Source organism: Schistocerca gregaria, chromosome X (assembly GCF_023897955.1).
Source record: "Schistocerca gregaria isolate iqSchGreg1 chromosome X, iqSchGreg1.2, whole genome shotgun sequence".
Lineage (NCBI taxonomy): Eukaryota > Metazoa > Arthropoda > Insecta > Orthoptera > Acrididae > Schistocerca > Schistocerca gregaria.
In genome coordinates this window covers 630,122,228-630,135,222 of record NC_064931.1, presented here as the reverse complement: position 1 = coordinate 630,135,222, position 12,995 = coordinate 630,122,228, and the positions used below count along the sequence as shown (strand labels likewise).

Genomic DNA, 12,995 nt, shown 5'->3' with positions numbered 1-12,995 from the left:
TTTCTCTGTTGCTTTTCAAATTTTACTTTGATGTCTGTCATAGATTTTATATCGCTGGGTAAGTGATCAAAAATTTTTGTTGCAGCATTGTGCACACCTTTTTGTGCTTAAGACAACCGTAATGTGGGGTAATACATGTCTATTTTCGTTGTGTTATTGTAATTATATGCAGCATTGTTCCTTTCAAACTGCAGTGGATTATGTACAGCAAACTTCATGAGGAAATAAAATTACTGTGAAGTGGCGGTCAGAATGACCACCTCCTTAAACAGATGTCTAAAAGGAGATCATGGGTGAGCACCACATATTATTATTACAATATGTTTTTGCTCAGTGAAGACTTTTTCTTAAAGATGAGTTACCCCAGAACATTATTCAGTATGACATTATTGAATAATATGCTAAATAAGCCATCTTATTGATTTCTCTCTACCCCCAAGATTTGCAATCATTTTAAGTGCAGAAGTGGCAGAACTAAGTTGCTTCGTGAGTTCTAAAATATGTTTTTTTCCAGTTTAAATTCTCATTAATAGATTCCACAATATTTATAATTTCTCGCCACGTGTTACACTTATCGTTGGTGTAGTACCTCTACATGTGCAGAACTGAATACATTTTTTATTTAAAAAAAATTGAGGGCAAGACCATTTGCAAAAAACCAGTCAATGATACTTTTAAGAGCTTTGTTTACCATTTCTTCTGTTTCTGCATGTATGCTTGGATTGATTACAGTAGTATTGTCATCTGCAAAAAGAACCACTTCAGTTTGTTGTGTATTAGATAGGAGAGTGTTTACATGTATGAGACACAATAGTTGATCTCAGATTGACAGGATCTAGATCCACAGTCCTGTAGTTGAGCTTAAATGAGAACTTTTCTCCAGAAGAGGTAGTGATGCCACTAGATGATCTGCATACAGTGTGGCATAGTGGATAGCGTCACTGTCTGGCATGCTGCAGGTCACCAGTTCAGACCTGACTATCAGCTATTATTTGTTATTCAGTATTTAACCAGAAGGTTCTTAATTTCTTAGATTATAATGTTTTGATACTCTGGCATAACCGATTTTTGTATAAACAACAGCACACACTGTCCAGGAGTTCAGTTTTATTCTGGCTGTACATTGGTGTTCGTAATAAATTTGGACTTCATTGTGGTTGTGACATGACTGTAACAAGTGTGTGCCGAGTGCCTTTCAAAAAATCCATTTGCAGAATGCAGCAATGTGGACGAAATCTCGGCCATCACTATATTAAATGGTACTGCTACTCAACAGAAGGAAGATCCAGCATTGCTGGATGAAACCGACCAAAGGAGAATTTCAATTAATAAATGGAACATTTTATAACAGGAACTGTGATTCAGTGCAACATATTCCTTCTTGTAACGCTGTTAATACAGAAGTGAAAACTCAGCTTTAAGACATATCTGACAGTGATACATGTGGAAAATGTTGAGCAAAGCACCCAGATATTCATGGTCTTTTTTATGTTGTTGATTGATGTATTTCTAATGAAATAGCAACAAAAGTTATAATGTGGAGATTTCCTTATTTTCTTCTTGTGCTTGTGCAAGATTTAAATTTTTGTAGGACAGTTTTGTAAAACAATCCCATAAACATTACTAAAGTTAGTTGTCATGTTTTGTTTGGCAAATAATGGAAGACCCAGAAATATACCTTGTGAATTAATTGTTGCAGAGGTACCACTTCAAGCATCCTGAACCAAAAAGACCAGAAAGTATGAGAATTTATGAGTGTCATGTTGGCATAGCTACGGAAGAACCTAGAGTTGGAACATACAAAGAATTTATTAATAATGTGATACCTCGCATTGTCAAAAATGGTAAGTATTTGTAATAATACCTTTCTCCATTTCTCTGTTGGCAAAATTTTACGAATTAGTGTTGAAGTACACTCATGTTCAGAAAAACAGGGCGCCTTGAATCACTAGAGGTAGGACGTTCATATTCACAGGACATGTACATTAGTATGTTCTGCAGAAGTGATTAACATTTGAGCCATTTTGACCTGCGGATTCAAGGCCAGCATCAGTATCGTAGTACAACATCACCTACCAGTAAAATGTGCTTGCAGCTCCAGACTTGTCGCTAATCAAAAATGTGTGGGATATGGTGAAATGACGGATGCAGTGCTGTGTCTCAATGTGAACTACCAGAGGTGAACTTTTGAACCAGTTGAATTCAGCATGGATGCCTATACCACAGGATGCTGTTTGTACCTTTATACACGTTGATTCCATCACGCCTGCAACATGTTATCAGGCCCATGGCAGACCGTGTTCCTACTAGGCAACAGGACATATGCTGAATTGAGGTAACTGAAGTGCTAATCATTTCTGCAGAACATACTAATGTCCTGTGAATATGAACATCCTATCTCTAGTCATTCAAGATGTTCTGTTTTTTCTGAACATGAGTGTATTTTCCTTCATGGTAGGAGTTTAGGGTCATTGTTTAGACAAACTAATGTGTGTGAGAGTGATATGAACAAGAATAAAAATTTAAAGAGGCTAGTAGGAAGATATCATAAAATGCAACAAATTCATTGGTAAGTTATGTGATACAGTAACTTCAATTTGATGTTTTTAATATGACACTTCTCTCTGTAAATGAAATTTAGTTTCTCTATAGAGAAAGAGCTATGACTTTTGCTTTTATTACTTGTTTCACAGGCATAATCCTTGAGCTTGCAACTTGGTAACTCCTGTGATATGATATTGAAATGTCAGTGGCATTTATAGATATGTGCCTTAGAAAGGAACAGTATTCGTCTTACAAACAAAAGTAGAAATGATAAACATCAAGTAACATGACTTGGGTATTAAACAAATGACTACATTAATTAATTATGACTATTAAAGTAGACACTTTTGCATCATAATTAGAAAATAGTACATAAATGTTTTCAGTGTTGAATTATTGAAAAGGGGGGAGGGGGGGGGGGGCGCAGGCAAGTGGAGGAGTGTCCAGTATTAACACACCAACTCAAAACTCTTAATTATTTAAATATACTCCAGTTGCTAACATTTAGTGTCATTCATAAAACGAGTAGTAATTCTTTCCCTGCAATCATTTCATCTTGTATCTAACCAATTTCATCAGAAAAAAGAACATCAACATAAAAGAAATTCAGAATTTGCAAGTGATATTCTGTGGGCTATCAGTTGTTAAAGAGATAGCAAATGTTTGAAATTACCTGTCACTGGATACAGTAAAACCTCCTATTTACACTTTTCAGTGGACTGATTCAAAAAAGTATAAAATGCAGGGAAATATAAAATACAGGAAAGAATAGGAAACACAAGAAGCTGTAGATTTCATGCCTATTGTTCTGTTTACAAAGACTGCCAGCTTTGGTGTATTAACCAATATTGTGTGAAAAGTTTTATTTACCGTAACTGTATTATGATCATCAGTAATAAGTCACACATTAGGACATGAATATCTTTTTAATGTGTTTTCATGACATGCTTTTGCTTCCATGATTTATTTACACCATTGTACACTATCTGAAAAAAAAGTAAACGCATGTTTGTGTACGTTAACACCCAATCACTGCCTTTGAGATAATCACAAAGACAGTGGCTGAGTGGTGACACGTACACACAGATTTCTCCTCTTCATTCTGATCATGTCCAATGGCGTAAATAAACCATAGAAGCAAGTCTTTCATGAAACTACTTTAAAAAGGTATTTGTGTCCTAATGTGAGACTTACTACAGATAATCATTATAAAATCATGACAAAACGTGTGACACAATGTGTGATATAATTTGATGAAAGCACTAAAGTTGAAGCCTTCATAAACAGAACAACAATCGGCATGACATCTACAGCTTGTTGCCGACAAGGTGGTCACTTGGTTCAGGGACATCCTGGATGAGAAAGAGGACAGAAATTATGTTATAGAGCATCTTGAGGAGGAAATTTACTTCTGACATCAGGTCGTACCAACCTAAGGCTTTTAGCATAAATCTGTATGAAAATCACTGTTAAAGGCCATGATAATGTCAAAGAAAACTTAAAATGGAGGTAATATTGTAACACAGAATCATTAATTATGGGAAAGCATTGTTCTGAGACAATAGGACTTCTGTTCGAACTGACAAAAATGAACATACCACGTGTACAACTTTGCTTCCTCCATTTTTTCCCCAACATTTGAGGCTTTAATTAGACAAATTGGTTACACATGTATCATTAAAAGTATTTTCCATCACTGGCCGCTACTTTCTCCCACCTTATGGGCAGTGTACAAATCCCGTGTCGAAAAAATTGTTCATCTTTTGAAGCAATCCACGAGTCAATCCAGTTTGTGACTTCATGAGTATGGAAGTGTTGGTCAGCCAGGCTATGCGCCATTGATCTAAACAGGTGATAGTCAGAGGGTGCAATGTCTGGAGAATATGGCAAGTGGGGTAGGACTCCCATTTTAATGTTTCCAAGTACATTTTGACCTCTTTTGCAACGTGGGGTCGAGCCTTGTCATGCTGCAAAATCATTTTTTGTGCCTCTCGCTCTGTATTGCAGCCGTTTGTCTTTTAGTGCTCTGCTCAGACACATTGATTGCATTTGATGACGAGCACCTGTGATTGTTTCACTTGGTTTTAACACCTCATAGTACATGACGCTGAGCTGGACCCACCAAATGCAGAGCATGATCTTGGAGCTGTGAATATTTGGTTTGGCCATCGACGTGGAAGCATGGCTGGGATATCCCCATGATTTTTTTGTGTTTAGGGTTATCATAATGAATCCATTTTTCATCCCCATTCACAATGCGATGCAGAAATCCCTTTCATTTTTGCCTCTGAAGCAACTCTTCACAAACACACAAACACCATTCGACGTCTCTTGATTTCAGCTCACACAGGACTCAAATTCCTTCTTTCTGAATCATGCCCATAGCCTTAAGGCGTTTTGAAATGGCTTGCTGTGTCACTCCCACTAGTCGTGCCAATTCTTCTCGAGTTTGACGCTGAGTATTCACTCAGCAATGTCTCCAATTCTGCATGTTCGGAAACATTCTCTCTTTCACCACTATGTCGGTCTAAGACGTTAAAATCACCGTTCTTGAAGCACTGAAACCACTCGCAACAAATTCTTTCACTAATAGTGTCCTTACCATATGTACTTGAGAGCATTCGATGAGACTCGGCCACTCTTTTCTTCATATTGAAACAAAACAGTAACATTTCCTGCAAATGACGAGAATTAGGGTCGTAAACTGGCATTTCCAATCAAGAACAACTTTATGATGCAGGCACAAATAGACTAATGTTTGAATGAGGTTATGTTGACCGAGGTCTAAGCTAACTGCCTGACGTCTGCGATCTGTTTCTTTCGACCTCTACTTACTGCTGTAGCCACCTATCGGCAAACGACGGAAGCAAAGTTGTACACCTTGTAAAAAGCTGGAAAATATGAAGTGGAGGATTGTGAAATTGGGGTTTCACTGTAAATGGTTTATGATATTATGTAGGGGAACTTGGTTGGAAAGGCCGAGGGTTCCATCATATGAATCATGTAACAGTAACGTACAACAAAAAAAAAAGTTTTTACATGAAACAAACTATGAGGACAAAAGGCTCCAGACATGTATTGCCATGAATCGAGGCATAAATTGTTCCTCAATGCAGAGATATAAGCCATATAATTAATGATATGAAGGCTTACCATCTGTTACTGTGGCAGCATTTAGTCTTTAGAGATTATTCTACCTTGATTTCTGTCACACTAAATGACCAATATGTTCTGTTCTTGCTGCAATATAGTGAATAAATGTTATCAGTTTCTTGGAGAAAATTGATTTCCCACACTCTTTCATGTAAAATATATTTGATAAATGTAGGCCATGGCTAACAAGTCCACCTGAGATGCTTTGAACCATGATTTTAAGGTCTTCCTTTGGAGACAAAAACACACTGATACAGAAAAACCTGACACTAAACTGTTTTAATAGTACCAGAATACTATTATAGTTAATGAATATCTACCTGCATTATGTTACCAACCAAAATTGATGATCTCTGCCTAAACCTTGGAAAACAGTTAAAGGCTGTCATGCCACCACCCTGTTTCACTGCCACCCACATTACGTTCAGGTAAGTAGTATTTGCCAGGCATTCACCATGTCCACACACATTCAGCTAAGTGCTAGTAATGTTCTGTGATACATCATTCCACTGTTCCTCAGACCAGTGACACCATTGTCTGCATTATTCCAAGCAGTGCTCTGTATTTTTCCTAGTGATCAGTTGGTTCTAGGTAGCAAACTGGTGTGTCCTGTCATATCTTTATGGACTGTTTTATGTTTCTGATCTCTCTTCCACTGGTGCAATAGAAGTCATAATAAATCACAAGGATGTCTTACAATGAGTTCTTGCCATATGCTTCAGATTTCAGCATTTTACATGAATTAATATTTTAAGATTGCCCCAGTAATGTCTGAATTAGTGCTTTCCTGACGTTCCACATCAGAATAACGTTACTGACAGAGATTCCGGGCCTACCTGCACATAACTCCTTTGAAGCCCTCAGCAGACTCAATATTTTCAGTTGGCAGTTGGTTTTGACAATATTCCTGTATTCATGTTACAACAGAGAGACAGATTTATCTTGCTCTCAGGAATTACATTTATTGTTAGCCATAGTGCAACCAATTCTGCCACATCATCTGTAGGGGCACACATACTAGTTGAGTTAATACAATAACTGAGGCATTTTGTGAGTGGTTAATTATGAAGCTTGAAGTGGATGTGGTTTTCCCATGTAGACAAGCTACATTTCTACTTACATTGATCCGTGAATAAACTTTTTGCCATATTTGGTGAACAGAAAGCCCAAGGTAAATTCTTAAAAAAAAGTTCACCCCCAGATAGTGATGTGATGTGATAATTAAGTGTTCAGTTTTTGAACCAATGAATCAAATGGGTAGTGAGAAGTTATGCTTTCAGCAGGATGGTACAGCATGCCATGCCACTATGAGACGTTTTTCTTTGCGAAATGTTCAAAAGCCACACATCTCAATTTACAGGAACCAAAAGAAACGAACTGAATCAGATGTTTTAATATTTTTGTGATTATTTTATGCAAGTGTACATAACTACAAAATTTATATAAAGACGAACCTTACACTTCAGTAGTATAACATACGCATGAAATTTAAATTGTAGTTGATGGCATTGTTGTCAGTATGAGCATGTGCATTGTTATGGCGCAGGTACAAAGCAAAAGGATGTAATTCAGGGTATTGGAGACAAGATCTTCAAAATGCTTTAACAACTGTTCTTAATGGAGGCTTCATGTTCATAAAGCATTCCACAGCAAATAAAAAAAATAAAAACAGTAATTTTCCCCAGGGACTGGCACAAATGCAGCCTTCATTGGTGCTGGTCAACTAATATGACTTGAGTGTGCTAGCTTCTTCACTCTTGTGCTTGTAATCATAAAGCCATCTTCCACTGCGATGAATGATAGTATTAAGATAGACATCGGTTTGTTGTTCTTTAAGTGTAGTGGAATTCCCGACATACCTTGATTAATGCCTGCTTCTGTTAAGCATTAGCAGTTTTGACATTCCTTGTTAGGAGAAATTTTCATGGTCAAGTTGGTATGAAAACTTAGTAGCAACTTTGGTGGGGAGGGGGACGGGTTTAATAATCACCATTTCTCCCAGTGTATCCAATATTTCCTGCTGATATCCCTTTACAGTGATGGAAGTCAACTTGTTATTGACTTGTCATCTTTTTGAAGATGACTTCTAATACAAACTCATGGAGTTACCTAACATAAGTCTGCTTTCTATTAAGTTATATATGAAGTAATCTAGCCAATAATCATACTTCCTGGGGATAGAATTTCAGCTTCCGCAATTTGTCATTTACACAATTGGATTCCCATGAAAATCTCAGAAAATCTTATTTGGTAATCTTTTTCGGATTAATGGTGACCACTCGCCAAAAAGAAGGGTTGAGTTGGCAATGGGCGCCTTTGAGTTAGAGCGCACACACACACACACACACACACACACACACACACACACACACACACACACTACACTGATAGTGTCAATGCTATTTTGTGTCAGATGGGCTGGTTCTGGTGGGGGTAGTGTCGAGTGGGGTGGGTATAGGGAGAGGAAGATGGGAGGTAAGGAGAGGGACTGGGCATAGGTGGTTTATCCTATCCTATCAGAGGCCAGGCATCCTATGAAAGCATATACCAACTTTGCTGCAAACACTGCACAGCCTTCTATTTTGGTATGACTACCAACTAGCTGTCCATCAGGATGAATGGACACCACCAAACTATTTTCAGGAAAGAAGTTGATCACCTGGTTACGGAACATGTAGCTGAGCACAACATGCAGTTAACCACAACATGCTCAGCTTCAATAACTGCTTCACAGCCTGAGCCACTTGGGTCCTTCCCTCCACCATCAGTTTCTCTGAACTACACAGATATGAGTTATCATTAGAACTCATCCTCCATTCCGGTAATCATCCTGGTCTTAGCCTCGAGTAACACACTGTCCCCACACCTTACACTCAACAGTTATTCCTTTCTCCGTCCTATTACCCCCTCCCAATTCACATCCCGATGTAGCCTTCAGCGTGTGCCACTTCCCACCGACCACTAAAACTGTACCTGCCACGCCTCCCTCCAGCATCTCTAGCCGGCAAACTGGCCTCCCTCTTAGCCACCCATCCCCAGTCCCTCTCCTTACCTCCCTCTCCTTACCTCCCTCTCCTTACCTCCCTCTCCTTACCTCCCTCTCCTTACCTCCCTCTCCTTACCTCCCTCTCCTTACCTCCCTCTCCTTACCTCCCTCTCCTTACCTCCCTCTCCTTACCTCCCTCTCCTTACCTCCCTCTCCTTACCTCCCTCTCCTTACCTCCCTCTCCTTACCTCCCTCTCCTTACCTCCCTCTCCTTACCTCCCTCTCCTTACCTCCCTCTCCTTACCTCCCTCTCCTTACCTCCCTCTCCTTACCTCCCTCTCCTTACCTCACCCGCCCCCCTCGCTCACCCGCCCCCCTGCTACAAAACAGCATTGGCACTGTCAATGTAGCTGGCCCAACATAGGTGCAGAGGCACATGCGGGCATGGGTATGGGTGTGTATACTCTACCTCATCAACGGATAAATCTGAAAGCTAGCAAGTATTTCTTCTTTTGTGGATGCCTATCAACAACTCAGCACTTCTGCTTTTCGGCGAGTGGTTTCCTTTAATCTGAAAGTATTTACAATCTACAAGAACTTTCGTACAGCATTTGATTTTTTTTTTCTTTTAAATATTTGATTTTATGGCTGATGAATTGGTAAATGGCCATCTGGAAGCCAAAGATTGATGAAATCCCATATATGAGTGCCACCAATGCTTTCAAACTCTGTTTCAAAATATGGAATCCTACCACGGAGGTTACTGGAGAACTCTGTAAGATGATGTGAAGATCACTGTCCTTGTCACAGCAGAGCAGAATTCCTTTATGTTTTTAGCTATTTTTTAAGGGCTTATTTTGTTTTTCAGTGTTAGAATCTCTCTCTCTCTCTCTCTCTCTCTCTCTCTCTCTCTCTCTCTCTCTCTCTCTCTCTCTCTCTCTCTCTGTGCGTGTGTGCGTGCGCTAAAACTTGTAGGAATTTCATTCTGAGACAATATGTTCAATTAATTTATTATTGGTATAACTGTCCTCTGTATTTACAGTGAGGTTATGGCAAAAATATGCCTGTTTAATGAAATTTTCTCAGGCTGTAATTCTAAGTTCAGGAAGTTGCAGCAATCACTTGTGAAAACAGCTCTCTATGTGTACCATTCAGTTGTTGATTATCTTGTGAGTTTTTTTGCTGCTGTCTCCAACAGCTAAAAAAGAAAGACTACAGTTTCAATCGGGCATTAAATCCCAATTAAAGGGGCTGTATAGAAGCATATAAATATTGTAATTCTGAAAACACAAACTTTTGACCAATTTAAGTTGTGAAATATTACACTTCATGTAACAACCTTCTTATTGTGTACTATCTAATATAGCATTGAGAGTTGAAATTAACGTTCGTGGACAACGAAAAATTAAAATGTTCGTTGTAATGAATAACCATTATTACTTTGTAATATCAGCAGTGCTGTTGTGCAATAACAGCAGTTTGTCAATTTAGATTTTGCACCATTTTTGCTTTTTCATGGCATCGGACACCACTGACCTTAAGGAAAATTCTGCAACTATATTTTATGAATGTATTATAATATGTGAGAATGCATTGGTAGAAGTGTTCACTTTTCTACAGAGGATGAAATTCTGTGGTAGTGGGAAATTTACCATGTAAAGAGTGTTTCCCTGTGGATGTCCACCCATTTGGCAGCCTTATATGGATAAAGTAAGATTCACAACATACTGGGCACCCTCCTTCATCACAAGTATGGAATGCAAAGTGTAATCACCCTGTTCACACGTTACTTCATCTCTGAGGAGTGAGGTCAGTGTGTTCCCAGCAAGGTATGTGACCCAAAAGCAAAAGTAATAATCTACAGTTGACTAAGTAATGTGTTTGACTCTATTGTACTACTTCTCACATTTCTAAATCAAAACTGGCAATGCAAAAGAAGATTTTGGTGCATTTGGCTTGATAAAAATTCCTGAAGTGTGTCCCTCATAGCATGCTACATTTTAACAGAGTATAATGCAATTCCATTTAACATGCAGACATGAATCAGTGTGGATATGGTTACAGGAGACGAAATAAAGATATTGATGGTGTATTATTCCCCCTTTCTTCTCCATTGTGCTGTTATATGGGTAAGGAAAAATCTGGTGCTTTGCTCTGAGAAAATTAGCAGCCATGGTGTGGGTGCCTTGTGCATGAAATTTTATTTATTTGAATCATCTGTAATTTAAAATTGGAAACATAATTGTCTTTTTTTAGAAAAGAGAATTTGTATTCAACTTGTACTATTTACTTACAATATGATTATAATAAAACATGCCCTACTTAACCATCTCTGTGTGGAATGCAGAAGAAGCACACTTGGGGAAATTTTACTGCAAACATTGCCAAGGATATGGACAAAATAAAAAATGAACAATCAGTTTCATAGAAATACTTTTATGTTTGTGCCTGGTTTTGTGGACACAGTATCTATGACTCCATATAGTGTGCTCAAAATGTTGCTATTTTTTGTCTGAGACTGTCCAAAAGTGTAAGGTAACACACTGCAAAACTCCATGAAACATCTCTCTGGATATGGATAATAAGTATTTTTACATGATTTTCTTTATGAAAGAAAATTAAACACCTGTAGCTGTTCTTATGATGTCATTTATTGTATGGCTACCAGTTTCGGTGCTTCGTGCACCATCTTCAGACCTTAGCTGATGCTGAAGGGGTTATGATGTTGTCTCTCCAACTATCGACTCAATGACAGATGGTGACTAGAGAGAGAACATCATGGTTGCAGATTGCATAAACCAGTTATAGATGCTGGCACTGATGCATCATGTATACGGGTGGTGTTAACCTCTTCAGCATCAGCTAAGGCCTGAAGCTGGTGCACTGAAGCACCAAAAGTGGTAGCCATACAATAAATGACATCATAAGAAGTGCTGTAGGTGTTTTATGTACTTACATAAGTAAATGGCCGATATATTCCAGACCTCCAGTCACAAGGATGGACATACAAAAACTTGATTTTCTGATTGGTGAAATCGAGGTTTTCAGAGAGTCTTAAAACCAGAACTCACAGTATTTTGAGAGCCAGTGAATGAGGCAGACATTTATTTGAAAACTTTGGTCTTAAATATAAACAGCACAATGTATTCTCTGCAAAAGATTAAGTTCCATTCTCATTTGAAAATGATGGGCTAATAATTCATTTGTAAGCATGTGTACAGTCAGGAAACTGTTGAACTGGGAAAGAATTGTACAGTGGAGCCTCGACATGTATGGAAACAGTTGTGGTCAACAGCTTTCTCCAGTTGTAAGGTGTAGATGACATATTGGGAAAGCAGTAACTGTGGGACCAGTAAAGCTGGCCACAAATCCACATCACACAGTAGCTGAGGAATGTAATACATTCACTAAGTGAGGAAGCTTATTGATGGTGATTGTAAGCAAAGATTAATAGCATATAGTATTTTGTTGTTTTCACAAGTCATAGAAGTACTTCTTCATCCCATGTCTTCCAATGATAGGTGGTGTTAAATTCAATCTGTGTAAGACAACAAAGAACAAAGTCAGTTTATTAGTGTACAATTTATTATATAAGGTACCATACATTATGAATCATGAATGGAAACAATTTTAAAATGTTCTGCAGAATTTTTGGAGCCACAGATTTTTTAGCTGCTATGAAACAGTTTTTGTATCGTTCAGTAGTCAGTGGTTGATTGCAGCATTATCTGCCATGGTCACAGCCACGTAACCAAACATATGTGGCATAATTGGTTGCCAGTCTGCTCTTGGAACGACATCCAACTCTCTGGTTTCTTCAGGTCTCAACATATTCAGCAGGGCATGTGGGGAGTAATGCCTCTTCATAGCACCTGAAAATATTCTCAAAGTGCCATGTGATTTGTCCAGTACATTCATGCAACTAGTTGCAAAGGCCATATTTTCTCATTGAAGCCCAAATTGAGTGTTCATTCACCAAACAGTTTCTGGTCCATAAATCTATCAGCACCTTGTGATGCAGTGTGATGGTAATGGAAGCAGTAAAATATGGAAATATTGTCTCTGTCGGTCCGTTATGGCCAGGGGACATTGGCTGGTATGTATTTCTCAATTCAAAAAACTTTACCAACAGCCATATATTTTGGGTTATTTTATTTTATGTATCAAATGCTATCAGTTTCGGCAATTCAATATTGCCATCTTCAGGCCCCCACACACTTTTTTGTATTAACAAGCTCATTGTGTGGTGCTATAAAACTGGAACTGTAAATCCAAACAGTTATGCAACTAATTCATATGAAAGGGTGACACT

At 38.3% G+C, this 12,995-nt stretch overlaps 1 protein-coding gene across 1 annotated transcript in view; it reads left to right on the top strand.

Annotated features, from left to right (window-relative positions):
• Nucleotides 1–12,995, top strand: part of LOC126299493 (1,4-alpha-glucan-branching enzyme-like) — an 84,398-nt gene that overhangs the window by 29,101 nt on the left and 42,302 nt on the right. The window contains exon 5 of the mRNA XM_049991438.1: nucleotides 1,700–1,844. Within this exon, the coding sequence (XP_049847395.1) occupies nucleotides 1,700–1,844 (145 nt within the window). The remainder of the gene's footprint in view (nucleotides 1–1,699; nucleotides 1,845–12,995) is intronic.